At 42.7% G+C, this 24,060-nt stretch overlaps 1 protein-coding gene across 5 annotated transcripts in view; it reads left to right on the top strand.

Moving 5' to 3' along the window:
- Window positions 1-24,060, top strand: part of ENTPD4 (ectonucleoside triphosphate diphosphohydrolase 4) — a 326,547-nt gene that overhangs the window by 70,085 nt on the left and 232,402 nt on the right. For all 5 annotated transcript variants that reach the window (XM_078666557.1, XM_078666559.1, XM_078666558.1 and 2 more), the window contains exons 3-4: window positions 8,568-8,765; window positions 8,864-9,069. In XM_078666557.1, coding sequence (XP_078522683.1) covers window positions 8,568-8,765; window positions 8,864-9,069 — 404 coding nt within the window. The remainder of the gene's footprint in view (window positions 1-8,567; window positions 8,766-8,863; window positions 9,070-24,060) is intronic.

The following is a 24,060-nucleotide window of genomic DNA, read 5'->3' as shown; positions in this document are numbered from 1 at the left end:
TATCGGATCCTGTTGCAATAATTTCAGCCTGTTCAGGGGGATTATTTGGTGATTGCACCCATACTCTAGCTCCAGGATTGTTGGTAGAACCGAAGCCACCTGCACCACGCATTGTTAACAGAGTCGGAGCTGCACCTTTCTGAATCGCACCACTGAATACAGGCATAATGACCAATTGGGCAATTCTATCATTTTCGTTAATTGTAACTTCAGAATCGCCATTGTTCAACAGGATAACTTTAATTTCTCCTTGGTAGTCACTGTCAATTATGCCTCCAAGCACCTGGATACTTTTTAAAGCTAAACCAGATCTTGGGGCAATCAGGCCGAAATGTTCTGAAGGTATTTGGACACCTATTCCTGTTTCAATCATAGTGACAACATTAATTTGTAAAATGGTTCCTTTTAAAGAATGCAGGTCTAAGCCTGCAGATCCAGGGGTAGCTCGACATGGAGCTAAGGCTCCGGGGGTGATTTCCCAATAGGAAACTGTACTTTTAATCGTATTAGGTTTAACCTCAACTGCTGGAGGGAATAAACGCATTAAAGGAGAATTAGCATACAGATATGGTCGGATATTCAAAATCAATAATGCATCAGATAAATGGTCTCTCCAATTCTTTAAGGTACCGTCTGACAATTTACGTAACTGGTCTTTCAGTAATCCGTTCATCCGCTCAATCAGGCCGGATGCTTGTGGGTAATAGGGTATAGGGTACACCCACTCGATATTGTTTTCTGCACAGTAATTTTGCACTAATCTTCCTTTGAAATGTGATGCGTTGTCAGATTGCACCTGAAGTGGAGTACCATAGTACAATGTAATCAAATCTAATGTTTTCATAGCATTGACTTGGGTAGCATTCTCACAAGGGAAGGCGATTAAAAAAACGCTGAAAGTATCAACAACAGTACAAACATATTGGCATGTACGGCTCATGGGTAAAGGACCAATATTGTCGATCTGCCAGACCTGTGCAGGTGATTTCCCACGATGTAATTGGCCTTTAACTATTCGGGGCACCTCTCTGTGTTGGGAATGTTGACATATAGGACAGTGGAGTATGACAGTCTTAATCAAATCAAAGGGAATATAAATGCCTCTCTCAGCAGCCCACCTGCTAATAATTTTCTCGCCATAATGTCCTGCTTTTTGGTGAGCCCATTTCGCCAAGCCTGCCAGATCAGAAATTCGTTGGTCCACCACTGCCTTAACGATTTTAGAATGTTCATCTGCAATATTATTAAATAATTTATCTATAGAGTCAATGGGTGTATGAGCATCAACATGAAAAACTGTCACATCACTTTGAGGAAGGAATTCCCAAATCTCCTGCCACAACTCTTTGCCCCAGATCTCTTTGCCCTGGATCTTCCAGTTATGGAATTTCCACGTGGGCAACCACATTACTAGTCCATTCGCAGTGGACCATGAATCAGTGAAAATATGGCATTTTCCAGGCAATTCTTGTTTCAGGACTTGATATACAGCATATAGCTCTGCAAACTGGCTACTCTGCCCTTCATCAGTAGTACTCAGTAACTTTTGGGTTATGGGGTTGTAGGAAACAGCTTTCCAGTGTCTCTTCTCTCCTATGTACCTGGCTGAACCATCCGTAAACCAAACGTGTTTTCTATCCTCCACGGACAGATCATCGAATGGCCTACCCTATTTAACAGGCGATTCTTGTACTACAGGTACGGAGCACTCATTCTCTCTCTCTCCCATTGGCGCCTGCGCCACTTTCTCATGCAACATTGCCCCTCCTTTTGGACCCACACGAGCCGGATCTTGTATATACCATTTCCATTGTATGATACTCATTTCTTGAGCATGTCCAATTCTATGGGTTTTTGGTGAGCTTAGAACCCATTGCATAATAGGAATCTCCGGTCTCAAAATCACATCATGTCCCAGGGTCAATTGCTCAGTGTCTACTAAAGCCCAGTAACATGCAAGCAACTTTTTCTCAAAAGGTGTATAACGCTCACCAGCGCGGGTAATCTTTTGGTCCAGAAACCTAAAGGTACTTTAGTATTGCCTTGCTTCTGCCACAAGCTCCAATTTGCATACATGTCTTGTACAGATACATTCAAATCCACATCACCATCGCGCACTGGCCACAAATCCAAAGCATGCTGAATTGCTTCTTTCGCCAAATCAAATGCATTTTGCTGCGCTTTACTCCATTCTAACGCATTCTTTTTACGAGTAACTCTGTACAAAGGGGCCAGAATCTGACTCAAATGCGGAATATGTTGGCGCCAAAAGCCAAATAAACCAATGAATTTTTGGGCTTCTTTTCTATTTTTCGGGACTGCGAATTCTGCAATTTTCTGCTTCACATGAGGAATTACTTCTCTGTTTCCCTCATTCCAGTGAATTCCTAAAAATTTCACATGTTGCGCTGGACCCAGCAATTTATCAGGATTAATCTCCCAGCCTTTACTTTGTAAATGTGCAATGATTTGTTCAAATTGTGTTCGCACCTGATCTTGAGTCTCACTCTGGATTAATATGTCATCAATATAATGACACACCTGAACTTTGGGATTAACAGTCACCTCATCTAAATGCTCTGCCACTATTCGATGACAGATTGTCGGACTATGCAAGTAGCCCTGGGGAAGACTTCTGAACGTCATTTGACGCCCATTCCATGTAAAACTGAATTGTTCCTGACATTCGGGTGCAATTGGGATTGAAAAGAAAGCATTCGCAATATCAATGGTTGCATACCATGTTACTGGATGTTTCTGAATTCTCTCAATCAAAGTAATAACATCAGGGACTGCAACAGTCAAAGAAGGTGTATGATTATTCAATTCTCGATAATCAACTGTCATGCGCCAAGAATTATCACTCTTACGGACCGGCCAAACAGGATTGTTCCAAGCCGAAGTGACAGGAATTATTACTCCTGCGTCCATTAAATCTTGAATGGTAGCACTAATCTCATCGTGCCCACCGGGAATGCGGTACTGTTTCATTGAAACCACTTCTGTGGCTTGAGGAATCTTAATCGGAGGCATTATTAAACGCCCAACTCTCACACTTTTTGTTGATATATAATAACTATGTCCAAATTTATAACATCCATCATCCAAGTGCAATGTCATACCTTTTAAAATATCAATGCCAATTATATATTCATCAAGAGGTACCACCAATACATGGTACTCTTTTCGGGGATTTCTTCCAATTTTTAACTCAAGTTTAGTTTGTACGGCGGGGGTCTCTGTACCACCTAGTCCAGTAATCGTGTAACCCTGTCCTTTAAACTTTTTAGGATTTCCAGAAATTAGAGTGGCCTCCGCTCCAGTATCCACCAATGCTCGGGCCCTCTGTATGTTTCGATGTCTCCAATATATTTCAATATCTACATAAGGCCTATGGTCTTTGCGAGTTCAATTTCGCACTGGAGCTTGACCTACTTCCTATTCTCGTTTACTGTGTTCTCGCGCCCAAGACAAATCAGGGTAAAGACTCTCATATCGTTTTGGTAGTGTTGCATCTCGTTCATATCTTGTATCCTCAGGAAAAGGATTTTTGTCATTCATGAAATATTGTGATCCTCTCTCAAGAGATCGTGATCTTGTATCTCTCATCCGCACCTCTGGAGATCGCTCTCTCTCTCTCTCTCGTACAGACTGATCTCTTTCTCTCCTGGGGTGAGACGATTCATCTTGTGTTCTATCCCACTCTCTCTCCCTCTCTCTCTCTGTCTCTCTCACGATGCGAATCGTGATCACTGTCATCAGAACGGTTATGGCCCAGGTCTTGTTTACGAACCCTCCGAGCACCTTCCTTTCTATCCAAGCCGCGCTCACGAAACATGGCCCATAGCACATTATTAGGCTGACCTGGAATGTCCTTCTCACGGACACCATCCTTAAGCAGAGCCGTGTACATATCACCTCTAGTGAACTTAAAATCATTAGTGCGGTTTTCCGGTCGGGACTGTCCAAGTTTAAACCATTCACACAACTCACCAAGTTCGCGCACAGCCTCAATCACTTCAGACAAACGGTTACCAGTCTGATTAATCAACAAAGTCATCATAATTTGTTTGTAAGCAGGAGGAGACGTAGGAATGATTCTGTTCCTCACAGAAGTATTAAGGATACCATCCATCAAGCGATGCGCCGTACTCTCTCAAAGTATACCATGGCTTGTCATTCAGAGGCCAATCAGATTCAGTAGGGTATTTACGATTACAGCCGTCAACAGCCAACTGCAAAAGATTAGTCTGATTATTGTTATTAAAATGGCGAAAAGACTCCTGAATAGTAGAATCAACACTCAACGTACAAAACTTCATCGCATCACCGTGATCTAATGAAATGCCAGAAGCACCTGTGTCAAAAAGACGGACCATCCAAGTCAATAAGGATTCACCCGACTTCTGTCGGAAGCGATCCAAAATGTCATTTAATTCTTGTTGTGTGTAATCTTCCAAGCTGTCAAGCGGAATACCATTGGGATTCTGAGGATTGCCCTGTAACTTACGTCGATGAATCGGATGAGCAGACACATCGGTAGGACCCTTAGAAGGGTCTCGACACGTATCATTAGAATGCGCATGCACAGCAGTCTCATCATTAGAAGACAAAGCATCAGAAGAATTCCAAATATCACCATCCCATTTATCGGGATTCCAATCAAGTCCTGCCTTCGCAACAACCATACGCACTTTTCTGGTGTTAACCCTTCCACGTCGGTGTCTATATTTGTACTTTGCAATGCGGACAGCAGCCCTTTCGGCTACAGCCTGATAAGTGTCAAGTTTGTCAGCGAGCAATTTATTTTGACATCGCAAAAGAGTAAAATCATTTTGAACTTGAACAAATTGTTCTTCTAAGGTCTTAAACTCAGTTTGTAATCTAGTATTATTTTCATGCAAAATTTTATACGCATGCAACAAAATCCAACTTCTCCGACCTACGAGAGGAAGCTCAGAATCTTTCAAAATCGGGACTTTCTGCAAGCACGCAACCACCTGAGCTGGCTCGGCACGCTCCAAGCACGAAGTCCAGTTCTCACTCAAACCCGTGGAATTAGCCCATTCACGCGCAAGCGCTTCATAAGCAGTAGCCTCCCAACCCGGAATATCCACAGGCAATTGAAAAGTTGGTTTCACTTTCTTCGAAAACATTTTTCTGTCTTATATATGCAAAACAAATTAAAATCGATCAAAAAACTGTACAATAAATCAAATATATAGAACATCAAACACGGCGAGAACCCACGGATCCTCTCATGAAATCACAAAGGCATTCCCGCACCAATAGATCGAAAACGGTTCGTGACGCCAAGTGTAACGACTGGGTTTTTACAACGGGTGGCCTATCAATAATGGCTGCCTCAGCCGTCACGTAAATACACCCTTCTCAGGAGACTATTTACAAGATGTTTAGAGAACTCACCTGAGAAGGCGATTAGTAGCTATTTACAAGCCTGTACAAGTAGGAATAACTAACATCTAGGGGATCCCCTATCTAATATTTACTCACCTGATTTATAGTCGCCAGACTGTTTACTTACCTGATTTAAAGTCGCCAGACTGTTTACTTACCTGATTTAAAGCCGCCAGACTGTTTACTTACCTGATTTAAAGTCGCCAGACTGTTTCCCTAACTCTTGAGACCAATACTATCTATGCTTCCTGACGGTATACCTTGTGTCTCCTGGCAGGGGGTTCTATCAGGGTCGGCGGCACACCTAAGGTGCGCCGACGATATTTACTATTCTCAATTTAGAAGAGTTATCGGATTAGAACATTTGGGAGTTCCTTCCAGCCATAGGCTACACTATCTTCCATTTCTCAGTTACCTGCTAGAAGGGTCCAATCACCTGCTAACCTGCCAGTATCTGGTTGAAAAGAAAGGTTAGTCCTGTCTCGGAAACAACACTCAAATATATGTATTGAACCTTATATCTTTATTAAACATATTCATAGAAAGTTAATCACAGTTGCAAGTAGTTGCCCTTTACAACCTAAAAAGGGAGGAAAAGTAGATTATTAGTTCTATGTATTCTACACTAACTCAGAACGCCTCACCTTATACGTGCGTCTTTCCATCTCAGCAGTGGAGCTGATCCCTCTCTGTATCTCGGGTTTTCACTCGCTCGGGACTCTGCTCTCCCACTATGGCTCACAGATACACGTCTGCACCGCTACACCTCGTCTACGCTGCCTTGGTTCTGTGCTCGAACCCTCGTCTGGATTTCGTCTCAGTTTCTACCACTCCTGCATGTTGACCTCACAGGATTCCTGATCTCTTCTTCCTCTTCGTTAGCAGCTAGTAATTAATCACCAGCTCTCAGGACAACTTCATCTGTCTGCTCCGCACGTAGCTCTCTCTCTGTCTGCTACTTGCTCTTTGATAATATATCTCTCCCTTTCTCTATGGAAATTTCCAATCGTAGGCTGACTCCCACCGAATTCCTGTACCAGCCCCTGGCGTCCCACGCCGTCAGCAGTGGCCACCTGCGTATTGCGTCTACCACCAGTGAACAAAATGCATTCCTTCGATAAGGGCCGGTCTCGACCGGTATCTAACTAGCGAACATCACTATATTTTCTAAATATGCCCTTTATCCTCCAAGCACCTCGGTCAGCAGAGGCAACTATCTAAAATGGATGAGACAGCCATCCAAAATGGCTGCTCTCTGGCTTTTGGGCCTACAGGTCTAACTAACGGTAAAAAGGCACTAAACCCTGTCAAAGCACATAGTTAAGCCCTATTAATGAACGGGAAGATTGCTAAGACTGAAATGATAGTAGATATAGTCACTTTGAGTCCAAAAAGGGCTAGGAATTTCCCGGGCGTTACACCTTCCCACCGCGCCTTCCCCTTACCCGTCATGTCGACCTTCTTAGCGCTAAGCAGCAGGAGCGCTATCCCAATACAGACACTCCTCTGTGGCAGCCGGTGAGGAAATACAGATCTGTGTGTTTTTTCCATGCCTCGCCTAGATCGCGGGGCTGGCTCTGTATTCAGGCAGGGGTTGCGCAGGGTAGCGGTAATCGGTGGAGCCAGAGAGAGGCAGAGATGTGGAGCACCTCGCGGCAAAGGCTTCCGACGCTCTTTCAGCTGGAAAACACCCAGGGTGCTGGAAAGAAACTTCAGCGGCATCTCGTGAGTTCATCTGCTGTCAGCGGGCCGCTACAATGTAGCAAGGTAAGCCACGGGGTTTACGATCGGTCCTTCATGTCTCTCATGTGGGGAGGCTCAGCGGAGCTGCACTCCGGCACAGTCAGCCGGACGCCATCTTGCCTGCTATTGTCAGGACCTCCACTTTTCGGACACTTTACGTGGAAGTGGCTAATAAGACGTCCTTCCAGGGCCTCCATAGTTGCAGATAATCCTTCAAGGGGATCCTTGTGCTCTGTTTTATGGTTTTCAGTATTATTACTCTGTCTCCCTTTGTTCTGATCTTCTGCACAGATTCTCCAGCTTAACCACTAAATCCTGTTGCAGGGTGGTCAAGGCTTGGGTGGCTTCCTCCTTAATCTTGGCCCTTAGCTCAGTTTTCAGTGAACAAAGGCACTCCTGTGGGTCTTTCTCTGACAATACCATGTTTATCAGGGTTTGATCACTGTGTTTCTTTGGCTGTTAGTCTCCAATTGTTGTTTGTCTTAATTTCTGTAACTAGTTGCAAAGTTCTCTCTGCTGCTGTCTCTTAGGTACTGTCTCTTAGGTACTGTAGATTTCTCATTATTTCCCGGTTATTCCCACAGGTATTCAGGGTTTCTGTCAAGACAAATCCATGCCAGTGTGTATCGTACTGTTTGCAAACTACAACATGGTCAGGGCCGGAACAGTTTGGATGTATTTTCCTCGTGACCCTTGCCAGTCCAGTACATATACCACTTCTAGTGTAGAGCGTTATTGTTCTAGATTATATGGGTACACCTTGTTCAAAGGTCTATGGGTGTAGAGGACAGTGCCTTCTGTCCTTGTAAACTCACTGTTTCAGCCTATGTCAATAAAATAGGTTTAGTCAGTTCATGGACTCTGTCTTGAACATTTTTTTCAAAGCACAACGAAATGTGTACATTGTAAAATATTGGAGCAGTCCTTAAGTATATTTAGATGCCCGATCAAAATCTCAAATCCACGTGAACAGAACCAGGGTATGAATGAGTACTTCCAACTCTAGGCTGACCTCCTTCTGGCCCTTAGAACCTACAGTTGACATAATTCATCATTATGCAAAAAGAATAAAAGGCAAATTATCATGTATGAAAACTTAAAGTGATGTATTGTTAGCTGACATGTCTTCTGCTTGTGGGTGGATGTTTTTTTTTTTTCAAGGGAAGATGTGCGTTGTGAAGTCTGAGTTTAAAGATTTTTCCTGCACGCTATCCTAGTGCCGTTCTGTGGCCATGTTTAATGAGGCTTTCAACCAGTCGTAGTATTTAAGCCAATGGGCCTACAATTACCAGCTACTGGCTGGAAAAGCTGAAATGGATGAAAGCTGTCCTCTTGGCATGGGACCAGGTAATTGGTATAGAACTGCGTCTTCTCATTCTGAAAAATCCAATTCTGCTTTGTTTCAGGATCAGTATATCATGCTTGTTCCCCGCTTCCTGGCACTTCAGCCTCTCCCCAGCTGGCTGCCTACGATTGCCTAACCCCACGTTGCGGCAGATGATTGTGATTGGAATTCTCGCTGCCAGTGTTTCTTTGCTGTTCTACTCTGTCTTCATAATCAGAAATAATTACAGACGATCATACAAGGATCGGCGACATCACAGGTAATAACCCAAGTCCTAATGTTCATGGTTATCCTTTTGGGGCAGTGAAAAGCTTAACAAGTTGTCAAACTATTTTTGTGTATTTTTTGTCCTGGTAGATACCTTGCTAGAGTAACAGATCTAGAAGCTACGGACAAAGACAACCCAGACCTAAACTATGGCATTGTGGTGGACTGTGGTAGCAGTGGCTCAAGAGTCTTTGTGTATTGTTGGCCGCAGCACAATGGCAACCCGCATGATCTTCTGGATATTAAGCAAATGAGAGACGAAAACAGAAAAACTGTGGTTAAGAAAATCAATCCAGGTATGAATCACAATATTTTTCTGTTTTAAGACTTGAAGTATGTTTTCTCAGCAAATTACTTAGGCAGCCATTCAACGCATTATGTTGCTGAGAGTTACTTGAGGAAGCAAAGGGGTAGGGCATGTAATCCATAGACATAAACGTCTGTAGGGAAAACATTATATTGCCTGTTGATTGATATTTCTTATGACATTGACAACAGCTGTAGAAATTCACAACTATTTAAATTAATTCAGGTCTTTTCACAAGAAAATCTCCTGACATAGCCTTTGCAGTTATTTCTGTTTTTCTGATTTATGTGGCATTTCCAGACCTGCAAGCATGCATGTATTTTTTGTGATTTGGGAGGCATGGGGTGTATTGCTTCTAGTGCATCATGCCATCACATATCACATATCAAATATTTTGAAGCTTCTGCAGACTGATTATTTCAATAAACCCATGCAAATCTCTAATTTTACATATGCTTCTGATTAGTCATTGTTGACCCTACTAGCTTGCAGTTATTTTGTTAAATCTGCTAGTTCATTCCTTTGGTAATGTTGGGAGAGTTGAGAGCATTTATTAAAATTGTATCTTTCTACTCATTCTCTACCCAATTTTATGTACTTTATTTTTCGCCATACACTTTTTTGCACTGCAATTCAGTTACACCGATATATTTAACATTTTCGGTACTACCCTTCACATACTTTATTACTCACATTGGGTTGACTGTCTGTTACATAAACAACTAGTGATAGACCATACTTTCTCCTGGATAAAGGAGAGCCCAAATGATGAATAGGGTGGTACCGTGTGGGAACTGATGGGCACCTTTTCCAAACTTAGGAATTGTGTGTTGATGGTTACACTCTTTGCACTCTTTGCTCAGTCACTTGCTTTTGGTTAGGCTACACTCAGGTTATCACAGTTGAACCCTTCTTTTTCTGTTCGACCAACAGACATTTTTTGTTGTTATCATTAAGTAATATTTGGGCGTGTGTCTGCATGGGTCGTTAATCTAGCCCTTGGACCCTCCACCAGTGTTTGTTTTTTGTCTGCAGCTTCTAGGTGTCACAAATCAAATTTAGACCGACCTTTTCCGAAAACACTGAATGTGTAGTAGGCGATCATAGTAGCTTCTATTATCTTCTATCTGTTTGCATAATTAACAATACTCTTTCTTCAGTCCCTCTTCCTTCAGTCCCTCTTCTATTTCCATCTCTGGTATGCCTTTGTTGCTTTGTGGTGGGAAAAAACTGTTCCAAGTGAGACAATTTCATGCAGTGTATTCTAACACTATGCACCCTAACTTCCTTTCTGTCATTGTTTCCCATTGATTACATAGGAAAGTGTCAGTTGTGTTTTCTATTTATAGTGAGAGTGGTAGTCATTTTTTTGTGGTTCTCGTATTCAGTGCTGAAAAAAGATAGCTACAGCTGTATGGTATTGGGTGCACCATCACCCACTTTATTTTTTTCGTTATGCTAATACCTTTCTTGAATCTATGTTTTAGGTAAAGCACCAGAACAAACTATGCTCTAATTTATTTTCAAAAACATTATAGGCGAAGGCGGAAGAGGCAAAGTAATATGGCAAAGATCATTCTTCATCACTACCATTTTCCTTGCCACTGGCCCATTCTCACAGCAACATCACATAGCCACATCATGTCAGATATACTTTGCCCACCTCTTCATCTTGATCGACAGTTGACTCATATCTTTGCCCCATTGACACATCTGGTGTCAAGAGACTGAGGGAGTTTAGTCTCCTGACTACTGTTCCTTAAAATTCCCTATGGAGAAGGTGGTGCGTCATTCTTTCTCCAATGCTTGCAAAATATTTTTTCTTTTCAGCTCTAATTTTTATTGAACATTTTGGTATATCAGCTGAACATGTACATACATCACAGGAGAAGTGATGTAATTGAATGGAGAAAAGCAATATATATTCAACCAAGTGTGATATAACCGTTCAAAGAGAAAATAGTCAGGTTCCTGTAGGTCAAGTTTCATATGGCATGCAGCACTCATGTCAACCGAGACACCGTTCTGATGGATACATCTGCCAGTGGATTCCTCACCTTGTGAATTATCCCCTGCGCCAGCAGCATTTGGAATTTTTTTTGTATCTCTCCACGCCGACGAGAACGAATTCACAGAAGCATGGCTCCGCTCGCGGCTCTGCTGACGTCACCGGAGCCATAAGAGAGCCTCGTCGGTGTGGTGATGTCCGTTCCCTTTTTTCCGCATTGTCGACGCTAACGTTTTTTTGGGACTCTCCGTAGTTTTGTTGCTACATTGTGTTTCTGGATTGCTTCTCTTGTTTCTTTCTTGAAGATGTCGTCGTGGAAGTCTGGTTTCAAATCATGTAGGGAGTGTGGGAGCCATATGTCCCTTATGGACCCCCACGAAGATTGTGTCTGGTGCCTGTCGTCAGATCACGACGTCGAGGGTTGTGCTTGCTGTCGTTAGGGCCAAGCTGTTCATGGCGAAGAAGAGGAAGGAGAAGAGAGGTAGAAGAAGATCAAGGTCAAGGTCGAGGTCAAGGTTGAGAGCGAGGTCGGATTCGAAGTCGACGTCGGGTCATGCTTTAACATCAAAGAAGCACAAAAAGAAGAAGAGGCACGGCTCTCGATGCCATTTGGATAAGGACACGACTCCGAAGTCGACTTCTCCAGCTCATCGGCATCGTAGGGACTATGTCTCTCCTTCTCCTTCTCACTCGAATCAGGGTTCTCCTGCTCGCCCGAAGCTTCACTGGCGCACTCTCCGACGCTGGTTCGATCTCCGACGCTGGTTCGATCTCCGACGCTGGTTCGATCTCCGACGCCGGTTCGATCTCCGACGCCGGTTCAGTCTCCGACGCCGGTTCAGTCTCCGACGCCGGTTCAGTCTCCGGCTATGGTGGAAGATGCACCTGTACCTGATGAGTCTACAACTCCATTGGCTCCACGGTCGGTGCCAGTTGGCCCAAGTCTGGTAATGCCTCAGCCTGAATCTGTACCGGGCACTTACCCACCTATCCCTGGCCCGAGGCAGGACCCACCGCATTACTTAAATGCTATGTATGGTATTTTTGCAAGGGCTATGTACCCCTCTGGAGTGCCTTCGGCCCATGGGTCCTATGGCCTTTAACTTGGGGGTTCCTCAAGCTTCCGCTCAGGCTCCCTTTCTGCCGGTCATGGCATTTCCCGGCCCTAAGGACATCAACGCCGTTTCCTTCATCACCGGCGCCTTCAGCTCGACCTCGCTCCACTCAGGCTGTGCCTCCGGATCCGTGTTCGACGCCGGCTCCGGATCCGTCTGAGTCATACCTAGCGCCGCTGACGCCGGTTACGAGGATGAGTTCCAGGCGAGAGGCGCAAAGGATTTTGGAGGAGCAGTGTTTTCGTGCAGAGGAAGAAATGGAGGAAGGTGAACTTCAAGAGTCAGAGGACTTGTTTGAAGATTTAAAGGAAGCAAGTGGTCTTGATATGTCCCCGGAATGGGAGCTGTCTCCTCCTTCGGATGCTCCTTCTAAAGATGTGGCCCCTTACCACACGGTCATGAGGAAGGCAGCGGAACTTTTAGACCTAGAGCTTCCAACAGCTGAATTCAAGTCCAATATTTTGACTGAGGTTCTTCATTCTCCCCCTACTGTCATAGAACCTCTTTTGCCATTTAATGATGCCATTGCTGAACCGGTTTTGGAGGTTTGGCCTAAGCCCTTTTCAGCTCCAGCAGTTTCTAAGTCTGTTGCTAGGAGGTATAGGGCGGCTCCAGGAGATCCGGACTTCCTAACATCTCATCCTTCTCCTGAGAGCCTGGTGGTTCAAGCTGCATGTTCGAAGAAATCTACTGGGGCCTTTCCTCAAGTCCCTGGAGATATGGAATCAAAGAAGCTTGATCAGTCGGCTAAAAATGTATTCTCCTCCGCTAATATGGACTTGAAGTGCACAAAGGCCACCTGTCTTTTGGGTTGTTACATCCATGCCTTAATGGACTCTGCGAAACAACTTGCTCCTAAGCTGTCTGAGGAGGACAGACAAAATTTGAATGAGGTCTTGTTGGACACTCAAGCAGCTGCACGTCAGGTTATTCAGAGTGGCCTGGACACTGCGGACTCTGTTCCCAAGATTTTGGGATCCTGGGTTGCCATGAGGCGAGGTGCTTGGCTTCAGTCATCGGATTTCTCTCCGGATGTGCAGGCAACACTTATTGATCTCCCTTTTGATGGTTCTGGGCTCTTTGGGGAAAAAAGTGGATGCTGCCTTGGAGAGGTTCAAGGACAGCAGTGCCACAGCTAAGTCTCTGGGCCAACAGACGCAGCCTAGGTGTTCTTCTTACAGGAGGTACAGACGTTTTGGAAGGTCGTCCTTCCGTACCTACAGGCAGACTCAGCAGCAGCAGTAGCAAAATACCCTGTATAAGACCTACAGAGGCAAGAACAGAGGTCGTCCATGAGGTCGTCAGCCCTCCTCCTCTACCTCTCCCCCTCTTGCCACAGCAAAGCAGCCCTAGATCCGCCATTCTGGATCATGTTGGTCGTGTAGGGGGTCGGCTTACCCATTTTCTGCAAGATTGGGAATCGGTTACTACAGACGTTTTGGGTTCTAAATCTTGTGGAAAATGGTTATGCTCTTCCCTTTCGGGAATTCCCTCCAAATTACCCTCCTTGCCAAGGAGTTTGCTCAGACGATCACCTTCTTCTCCTGCAGGAGGAAGTCCTAACATTACTGAAAAAAGGTGCGATAGAGGTGGTTCCAGATCTGGAAAGGGGTCAGGGATGCTACTCCCGGTATTCCTGATACCCAAGAAGGATGGCAGGTTACATCCAATCCTGGATCTCAGAATCATGAACCTTTTTCTGAAGCAGGAGAAACTCAAGATGCTCACACTTGCGCAGGTTCTTCAAGCACTGCAACAGGAGGACTGGATGGTGTCCCTCGACTTGTAGGATGCGTATTTTCATATTCCAATCCTGAAGTCGCACAGGAAGTATCTCCATTTTACGGTAGGGTCGCAACACTATCAGTTTGCGGTTCTCCCGTTTGGACTTACTTCTGCACCTCGAGTCTTCACCAAGGTGATGGCAGTTGTGGCAGCCCATCTCAGGAGATTGGGGATTCCGGTTTCCCCTATCTGGACGACTGGCTGCTCAAAGCGGAGTCGCCAGAGAAGGTGCTTCATCATTTGCAAGTGACATCCCAGCTTTTGTACAAATTGGGTTTCTCGATAAACGTGCCCAAGTCTCACCTGGTGCCCTCTCAGCGCAACCTGTTCATAGGGGCGGTACTGGACACTACTGTGTGTCGAGCATTCCCACCTCCACAAAGGATTCTCGACATTCAGGAGCCGAGTCTCCAATTTCTCTATTTCTGCAAAATCATGGTCATATCTGCCTTTAACATAGATGTAGTCTGTAGTCCTCTTTCCAAGAACCTGTAAAAATGTCATGTCACTCCAACAATGAGACAGATAAAACACCTGATGCAACACTATACTGGGAGAATCTCAAGGTCAAACAAGCACAATATCCAAAACAGTGTAATCTGGATTGACCTATGTTTACCGTATTTTTTTATAAGGACACGTCTAAGACTCACACCTTGTCAGATATTCCTGAACTAACGTTAGAAATCCCAATATTAGATAAGATACAGTATAAAAGGGTTGCCACTTGACCACTTGTCAGGAGAGGTCCTTCGCCCTTGATTATTGTGCAAGATACTGCTGTAGATGATCTTGACTGCCAGAGCACCGAGATGCTGCTTCGCACTGGATGCTGACACTGAGCCAAGTCCAATAGGAGAGACGCTGCTGTGACGTGTTTTCCTTATGCAGGGAACACTGCCTCCTAAGATTTCTGATAACCACAGCTTTTGCTGTAAACCGGTATGCAGTGCATTGAGTCTTCCTAAGAAACTCCAGGCACAAGTTATGCCACTCCATGCTCTCCTAGCATAGCGCATCGAAGTAGATTTTAGTTTATTGATGTCATTTTAGCTATGGTAGGTGTTTAATTGTATTGTTGTTGCTCCCAACGTTCATTTATGCTGTTCTAATGCTATTTGTGTAGTAGAGCTTTTTAGTTAGTGTCTATTTTCTTAGCGCAGTTTTTGTGTGTGACATTGCAAAGAATGAAATAGGTTTGTTTCCGATTACCACGGGATCCATGGATCCCTATTTTGGGACTGCTAGTAACCCAAAAGCAGTGACACCCCTTCAACTATGTATTGGATGGAGTTCTGCTGGCTACCATAACCTATCTTTAACATTAACATCCAAGCGTTGGTTCATTGAGCTAAGTTCGTGGGTGTGAAAACAAACCTTGTAGCGCAACACCAGAGCCGTGGTTTACGCAACCTATATGCATCCACTGTGATGTCTATCACCGTAGATGCCATTATTCACCCAGTGTGCATCAGCACTCTGGGTATTGCAAAAAAAATGGGAATGGCTCCAATTGTACATGCAGGCATCTGGTGCCACTAATGTGGCCCCGGTCTCCAATCGAAAAAGTTGTCACCTGTGTGTTCAGCAGAGTAGCACAGACATGGATTAGGAATGGATCTTTCCAATCCAGTAGTTTCTGAACTATCCACGGATCCATCATCCAGTTGCTTGAATTAGGATACCTGGCAATAGTCTTTAGCAATAAATGTTAGTGTCTTCGACAGAATGCTCCTCTAGGTTGTTGATGTACATGATGCATATCCAGTAAGCATCCTCAAAAAGATGCAACAGTGAACTTGGTCTTGTGACAGTATGCTCATTGAAAAGAAGCCTGCCAATGATTCAATAACATTTATTTGCAAGCAGATTTCTTCTTCACACTAACTCATTGCCAGTCCTTGTTAACGTTTGACCGTCAATCAGCCCCTGCCTTGATGATCATATCAAGAAATAATATTCATTTTATAGCCCTCAATGTTGTTTGCACTGGTTTTAAAAGCTTTGTAAATGCCCAGGTGGCCGTGTACAGTTAATAGAGCACACTGGTAAATTTCGACATTTGTGATTTCAACATGAAGTGAAGGAATCTAGCTGACCTTCTAGGAGCTGCTGTGGTCACTATAATGTCATTGTAATACAGGTATCTGTATCCCTCAGATGCAGGTGAGCAATCAATTCACATTTCTGAAGGGCATCCCACGGTAGATGATCCCCTGCATCTTGAAACACCTCTACTCCACCCACACCTTTAACTCTTTTAATTTGATGAACAATCTTTTTTTTTTTTTTTTTTTTTTTTTTTTTTTTTAACTATCGTACCCCTTGTACGATGGATTATTCATGTACAGGTGCCTTTTTGTCCACGTTTAGTACTTTGTTGTTGAGTAATCTGATCGTTTCAGGTGATAAGTTAGGTCCTGCTAGGGCAACCTTTCTTAGTGTATCGTTTAATTCTGTCCTGTCTCTGGGCACCATCTGCAGTATCCAAGTCTGTCTCAGTTCCCTGTTAATTTTTGGATGGCTTCCCTCCCTATTCTTATGTTTGTCCTGCTCCTGAAGCATTTTTCTTTACCCTCTTTTTTCCTCTGATTTCCTTGGTCAATTGGGATTTAGCATGCATGCAAGTGCATGTTTCACACCTGCCTCTCTCTTTGTTTTCTTTTATCAGCATGTGCTTTTGCTCTTAGTAATTCTCTCGAAGCCCCTCAGCTCTCTCGTCCTACCCTCATGTCCTGCTTCTTTCTCTTGCTGTGTTTTGTTTTTTAAAGTGCACACTTGACCTTTTTCTTGTCTTCACTGACCCAGTCCCCTCTTTGTGCACCTGTCCCCCAATCAAGTTCTGTTTGCACCTCACTCTGTGATTGAATACTGCTGCAGTTTATTTTTGGACTCCCACTTCCCTACTCCAGTCCCCCCTTTTCCCCAGTCTTTCTCTCCTTTCCTTTGCATTTCGCTATCTGCCCCTTCCCTGCTACCAGTCAAGCCTGCATGGTTCTGGAGAGCTTATACCCCAGCCTTGAGTTCTGCATGGCAAGTTCAACGTTTTTTAACCCCCACCTCCGCACATTTCAAGCATGTGTGTGGCCCGGAAGTATTTTTTTGTAAGACACATTGAGTGAGGCCGAGATTAGAGCAATGTGATCCTAGGGGCGCACCGTCTGCACTCTCCTTTGGTCAAGTCTGACTACCTTTAGCTCACTGGAATGTAAAGGACTGACCGTGGTGGCAGAGCTATTGTGCTCCAGAGACACAGCAAGCCTTTTACCTGTCCGTACAAGGGAAAGTTGTTCTACTCAACGCTCCTGCTTCTTAAATTGTTTGTGGATGGAGTGTGTGTGTGTGTGGTACACAAATCAAAGCATTTCCTGGACGGTGATTTATTGTCTTAGCTGATACTTGTTGAGTTGGGACACTAACTGCTCATCATTTCCTCGAGTAAGCCTTGGAACACTTGACTTTGTTACCTTGAGGGTCAGTGCTAAATGGGTGTACTCAGTGCTTAATTTTGGGTCCAATAATAGTGGTAAGTTCCTGGACATCTGTGGTAAAAGGCTTGGATTGACAGTCTCAATCCAGAATCCTTGAATTTCTCTGTGGCTCTTGAACAGGTTCCCATAATAAATATTTTTATACTTTCAAAGAGAAAGATTGCTGGCATCACTATTGCTTTTGCCAGTGCAGCCATTTTATTTTCCCAACCAACCTTACTGAGGTTTTAAAAACCTTTTGGAGATTGGTTCAACACAATGGTGTGTCGTGTTTACGTAATTTTGTGCGGAAATATAAACATTGGATAGCATTCAGTTATGACATTTCTAAATTCAAACCAGATAACATGGTTTCGCCAATACAGCTTAAAAAGAATTGAGCACTGTATAATATTGTATAATTCAATAATAGTATAACAATGAAGTCGATTTGATTAAGCAGAGTGGGTTTAATAAAACCTCATCCAGGAACAGCCACAAGTAACTGACAGATAAAGAACCTTATAAATCAATACATTCTGAGAATATGGAATGAAGGGGAAGATGACATGCCTTAAAGGGGAAGGTAGGGAATAATGAGAAAGGAGAGAACATCACACATCTCCCTTCCTTTACAACAAGAAAAAAAGGAACATCACACCACTCCCTTCAAAAAAACAAGTTAAACAGCATAAGCAAAAAAAAACATTGATCTAAACATAATCTTTCAAGTAATATGGAGCACTACGAATTCTTTGACTTCTTGGCGAGAAAGATGAAGACCTGTCAAATGAAGAATTTGAAGGAAGGAAAGAATTATTGTACAAACCCATACCATTATGGGTGGAATCAACATACAGATTAGGATTAACTAACACAACACGACTTTTGTTCCAAATTCTTCCATCTTCAGTCTTTACAGCATTTCTAAAAACTTTGATAACAGTTCTAACATCGGTATACTTAGACCATGGTCTACGTCCAACCGGAGTCTTTATTTTTACCATATCGCCAACTTTGACTACTTGAGAGTTTACGCTTTTCTTTTTATCAAAGTAAGTCTTACGTGCATCTTGCTTGGAAAGTTCTCTTGTCCTCCAATCCCCTATGTCATTATTCACCAGACCTTTATTTAAAGACATCCAACCAGGACATAATAAGGTATTAGGAATTCTCCCTTTGAACAGTTCAAATGGAGACCTCCCAGTAGAGGAATGAGGGACAAAACGATACGTATTAATCCTGTCCTGGAGAGTCGCTTTCCAATTCAAACCTGAAGCACGGGCAAGCTGAATTGATTCTTTAAGCGTTTTATTGACCCTCTCTACTGCACCATTAGTCTCTGGATGATATAGCGAACACTTCTTTTGAGTAATACCACATTTTTTTAAAAAATCAACAAAAACCGAGGAACAAAACTGGGGACCATTATCAGACAAAATGCTGTTAGGAAAGCCCTCCTTACAAAATAGGGGTTCCAAGAAGTTAATGATGGAATTAGAGGTAATTTCTCTAACAGCAGATACTTCAATCCACCTTGAGTAGAGATCTATTAACACAATGAGGTAAGGAGTGTCTGAAACGCCAGATAAAGGGCCCAGAATGTCAATAGCAACCTCCTCCCAAGGATGACCAGGCAATGTCCTCTTAACCATGGGCATTTGTTTTGTTTTCAAGATCTTGTCGCTTGAACAACACTCAGGACACTCACGGACCATTCTTTCAATTTCAAGATCCATGCCAGGCCACCAAAACTGCATACGTAGGAATTCTTTAGTTTTCACAATGCCCAAGTGACCACAATGGGCAAGAGCTAGTAACTTGCTTCTAAGAGTACAGGGAGGAACCAGTTTGGTGCCACGGGTCAACAGACCATCAATTACAGAGAGTTCATCTGAAACTAAAGACCAAGGTTTGGACAAATGAGATCTATTCACCAAAGAAAGAATAACATTGCATACTTCTTCATCTTTTCCCAACTCCAACCTCCATTCTTTTTCATCAATTGCACCATCAGTGACTTCACACACCTTGATGCACTCATCAGGTTCCGTTATATCATCAAGATCAGCATTATCACTGTCAACTAATCTAGATAGACAATCAGCCGACCTGTTGGCAATCCCAGGTATGTATTCTACCTCAAACTCAAATTCCTGCAAGGAAACAATCCATTTCCTGATTCTTGAGGAAATGGCATCAAGGCCTTTCTTGGAAAAGACTTCTTTCAAAGGTTTATGGTCAGATAACACGCACACTTTTGTTCCCCAAACAAGATTCTTAAACTTTCTCAAAGCCCAGAAAATTGCAAGGGACTCTTTCTCAATCACTGAGTAGTTATACTCTGATCCTCTAAGGCAACGTGAAGAACAACAAATAAGATAGTCTTTCCCATCTTTCTTCTGAACCAAAACGGCACCCAGACCTTTATCACTAGCGTCTGTAAACATAATGGTGGGTAGACCTGGAACAAAAGCATGCAGGGAAGGAGCCTTCTTCAGCTCTTTCTTGATACTCTCAAATTCAGTTTTACATTCGCATGACCAGTCAAACACAACATTCTTAGCCGTGAGTTTTCTCAAATTATGAGTTTTGTCAGCAAAATTCGGAATGAATTTCCCATAAAATTCCACCATGCCTAGAAATGAAAGAAGTTCCTCTTTACAAGTGGGATCTTTCACTTTGTCTATAGACTCAACAAGTTCTTTCTTTGGGAAGACACCATCACCAGTGATACAGTGACCTAGATAATTAACTTCTTGAACTCTGAATTTGCATTTGTTTCTTTTTAAGGTCATACCAGCACCATTCAAACGTTTTAAAACATCTGACACACGACCATCATGCTCCAGGATACTACTTCCATAAATTAGTAAATCATCCTGATAGCACTTAACACCTGATACACCTCTCAAGATCTTTGACATAATCCGTTGGAAGACAGAGGCAGCCGAGACAAGGCCAAAAGGCATTCTCTTAAATTTAAACGTACCCATGGGTGTAATGAATGCAGTCAGGTCTTGTGAATATGTATCAAGCTCTACCTGATGATATGCGGAGGCTAGGTCGAGTGTGGTGAAATATTTTGCACCTTCCAAAGTGCTGACTATCTCATCTATGTTGGGAAGTGGAAACCTGTCAACAACTACTTCCTTATTTAGGGCTCTAAGGTCAATGCAAAGACGAATTTCACCAGTAGGTTTCTTTGCAATCACCACTGGGGCAAGCCACTCTGTTGCCTCCACAGGTTCTATAATATTATTTTTCACAAGTTTGTCAAGTTCCTCTTGGACTTTCACTTGTTCTACAAGGGGAATCCTCCTTACCTTGGCTACAATGGGAAGGGCATTGCATTTTAATTTAATATGATGTTTGTAACCACGCAAACACCCTAATTCCTCTTTAAAAACATCTGGAAATTGTTTTGCCAACGATAAAGACAAACTTTCATCACTCTTATTGTCACGTATAGGGTAAGATACCTCTTGGATTCTCACTTGGGGAGAGGCATTTGGATCAAGTGTCACTCCCAAATAACCTTGATGCAACCAACCTAGAAGTGCATCTCCTTTTTTAGATACATAAACTTTGCCAACAGTGATCTTTGAACCAAGTTCAATTTCAGCCATGAAATAGCCCACCATCACAATTGGTTTTTCGCTATACCCCAATGGAAGAATATCACATTTAAACAGCTTAACTTTGCCTTTAAACAGTTCATTATACATTTTTTCATCAATTATAGTTATTTTAGAGCAGGAATCAAATTTTAAATTTATCATAGACCCTTCTACACTAACTAAATGAGAAGGATGATCTGATTTGTCATCCTTTACTTCAAAACAGATTGATCTTACATGAGGTTGAGGCCACCTTCTTTTGTCACTATTATAGGTTTTGCTCCTGCAGAATTTTGCAAAATGACCCTTCTTATTACACAAATTACAAGTCACTTTTAAAGCGGGACACATAGGTGAATTAGCCAAATGATTGATCTGACCACACCTAAAACAAGAAAATTTGCCACTGGAGTAAGAGAAAGAAGGATTAGTTGATCTAACATTTTTTTCATCATTTACAACATTTTCTACTTTTTTTAGCTGATACACAGTCTCATCAACTTTTACTTCATCTTTATTCTCAGATGTAGATGGTTGTTCTTTCTCTTTTTTAAGTTCACTAACACATCTCGTCATGTGTTCTACTTGTTTTGCAATTGTTAAAACTTCCTCTAGTGGAGGCTCATCTTTCAGCCATAGCTCCTTTCTTATATCGTCATGTGCGCATTTTAAAACAAATTGATCACGTATGCGTTCATCAAGTGTCTGACCAAAGTTGCATGACGAAGCAAGTTTTCGCAATGAAGATACGTAATCTTCTACAGTTTCATCCTTCTTTTGTCCACGTAAGCCAAAATGGTATCTTTCCATGATGGTACTAAGTCTTGGTAAATAATGTCTATCAAGTTGGAGTATGGCTATCTCGTATTCATTTAAATTTCTTTGTTCAGCAGCTGACAAGTCTGGCAAGTGTTCTAGGACATCTTGTCCTTCACCCCCCAGACAATGCAGAAGAAGTGAGTGTTTCCTTTCAGCACTCAAGTTGGTTCCGCAGACTCTTGCATAATTTGCAAATATCTTTTTCCATTTTTTCCACTTTACGTTAGGCTCTCCTGGACTTGTGAGGAAAAATGCTGGTTGCGTTACATTTTGCATTTTATTCTTCAAGTATATCTCCTTTTTTTTTTTTAATTCTAAATATCAGGTTTTTCTTTTTATTCTAGGTAACAGAGAGTTCAGAGAGTTCAATTGCTTTGTTTGCCAATGCTTGTTTCAGAAATAGAACGAGTTAGACAAAGGACGTTCTCTATTGCTTCAATTATTTCACTTGTAAATGCTTTCTTTCATGAACAGAACGCGTTAAACAAAAGACGTTCTATTTTGTTTCAGAGTAGACTTCCTGAATCCATCATTATGTGGTAATGACAAAGTACGTTCTACTGGAACGCAGCTCAGCTTTCAAGAAACGCAGCGTCGTCGGATCTGATGATACGTCAATGCGTAGCGCGTCCTTTCCGCTAGATGAAACGCACGCGTTTGAAACGCATGCCGACGTCAGTCATTTAAGAGCGGAGCGCGAGCAAAACGCGAGCGTTAACGATTATTTCTTATTACGCGCAAACTCTTTTAAATTAGACTTTCCCAGATCCACATTTCTTAATTAAACACCTCCCGCTCTCCTCACCACCATTAATCCTTTAATTCCGCCGCTGGGAAGACTTCGCTTCACTTCAAACACGAAGAATCAGCCGCTGGAGGAGAAAGCAGGTCAAGCAGGTCAGGAAGCTTGTTGTGTTGTCCTGTTGAGGTCGTTTCCGATCGTCGCCAGTATAATATTGTATAATTCAATAATAGTATAACAATGAAGTCGATTTGATTAAGCAGAGTGGGTTTAATAAAACCTCATCCAGGAACAGCCACAAGTAACTGACAGATAAAGAACCTTATAAATCAATACATTCTGAGAATATGGAATGAAGGGGAAGATGACATGCCTTAAAGGGGAAGGTAGGGAATAATGAGAAAGGAGAGAACATCACACACTGCAATGCCAAAAGTGGCAAGTGCAATGAACAATCAAGACTGGTTGGCTTTGCCAATCCTTGTTTTAGAAAAGGATATACTACAGTCCTTGCTTATGGTTTGTTTGGTAAAGATCAGGCAATGACAAGTGCCAGAGGGCTGAACATATATATAGGAAAATAAATTATGTAGTGTTGCTGCATAATGGTTAATATTAATAGGAACGACAACAATCTGCATGAGCAGCAGTACAATTTGAGAACTCAGGGGTGTCCTAGGGTTGGTGTGTTAAGCCAGTATCTGGGAAGGAGAAGTTGCATGTACAATGAGATCATTTTTTATTGCTTATTTTCCAGGACCAGATTGGTTGACAGGCTACTAAGTGCAGCCTCTGCTTGAATGAAAAGGCATAGTATGATATAAGTTTACAATTGAGAAATGACGTTTATTGGGCAACTGTTCAACAGAACAATGGGTACCTACATTACCAATGATGGGTCCAACTCCATAAGCACAACCTATTATTGGTATACCACCAGCTTGCAAAAAATGTCACTATGGCACAAGGAAAGGCTTAATGAGGATGGATGGATGGATACAGGCTGACAAGTTATAATAGTGAGGACTTTCTAGATGAGAAAGGTTTAAAGTTCTTTCAAGAAGATAGACTAAGCTGGGTGGAATTTGGTAGGCAGTGTTTTCAAGCGTTGTTTGATAGGTTGTTGCCACCAGAAGCTTGTTATTTTTTTCAGACAGCTATCTTCTGTGCCTGCTTGTTAAACTGTCCTTCTGTAATACTTCTTGTAACTGTTACACTGCTTTGTGTCCCCTACACAAATGGTTGCTAACCTGTGTTCCAAGAAGTCATCTCGGGGTGTCCGATACTGTTTAGTCAATTACATAATATTAGCTTGTTAATAAATTATTATTGTGTGCACAGAACACAGAGAAAACACAATCAACCTAAAGGAGTCACATTGGAGGCCTGCAGGGATTTTTCAGGAAGCCCTCACTCATCAC

Source organism: Lissotriton helveticus, chromosome 11 (assembly GCF_964261635.1).
Source record: "Lissotriton helveticus chromosome 11, aLisHel1.1, whole genome shotgun sequence".
Taxonomy (NCBI): Eukaryota; Metazoa; Chordata; class Amphibia; order Caudata; family Salamandridae; genus Lissotriton; species Lissotriton helveticus.
This window is presented reverse-complemented; position numbering and strand designations above follow the sequence as displayed.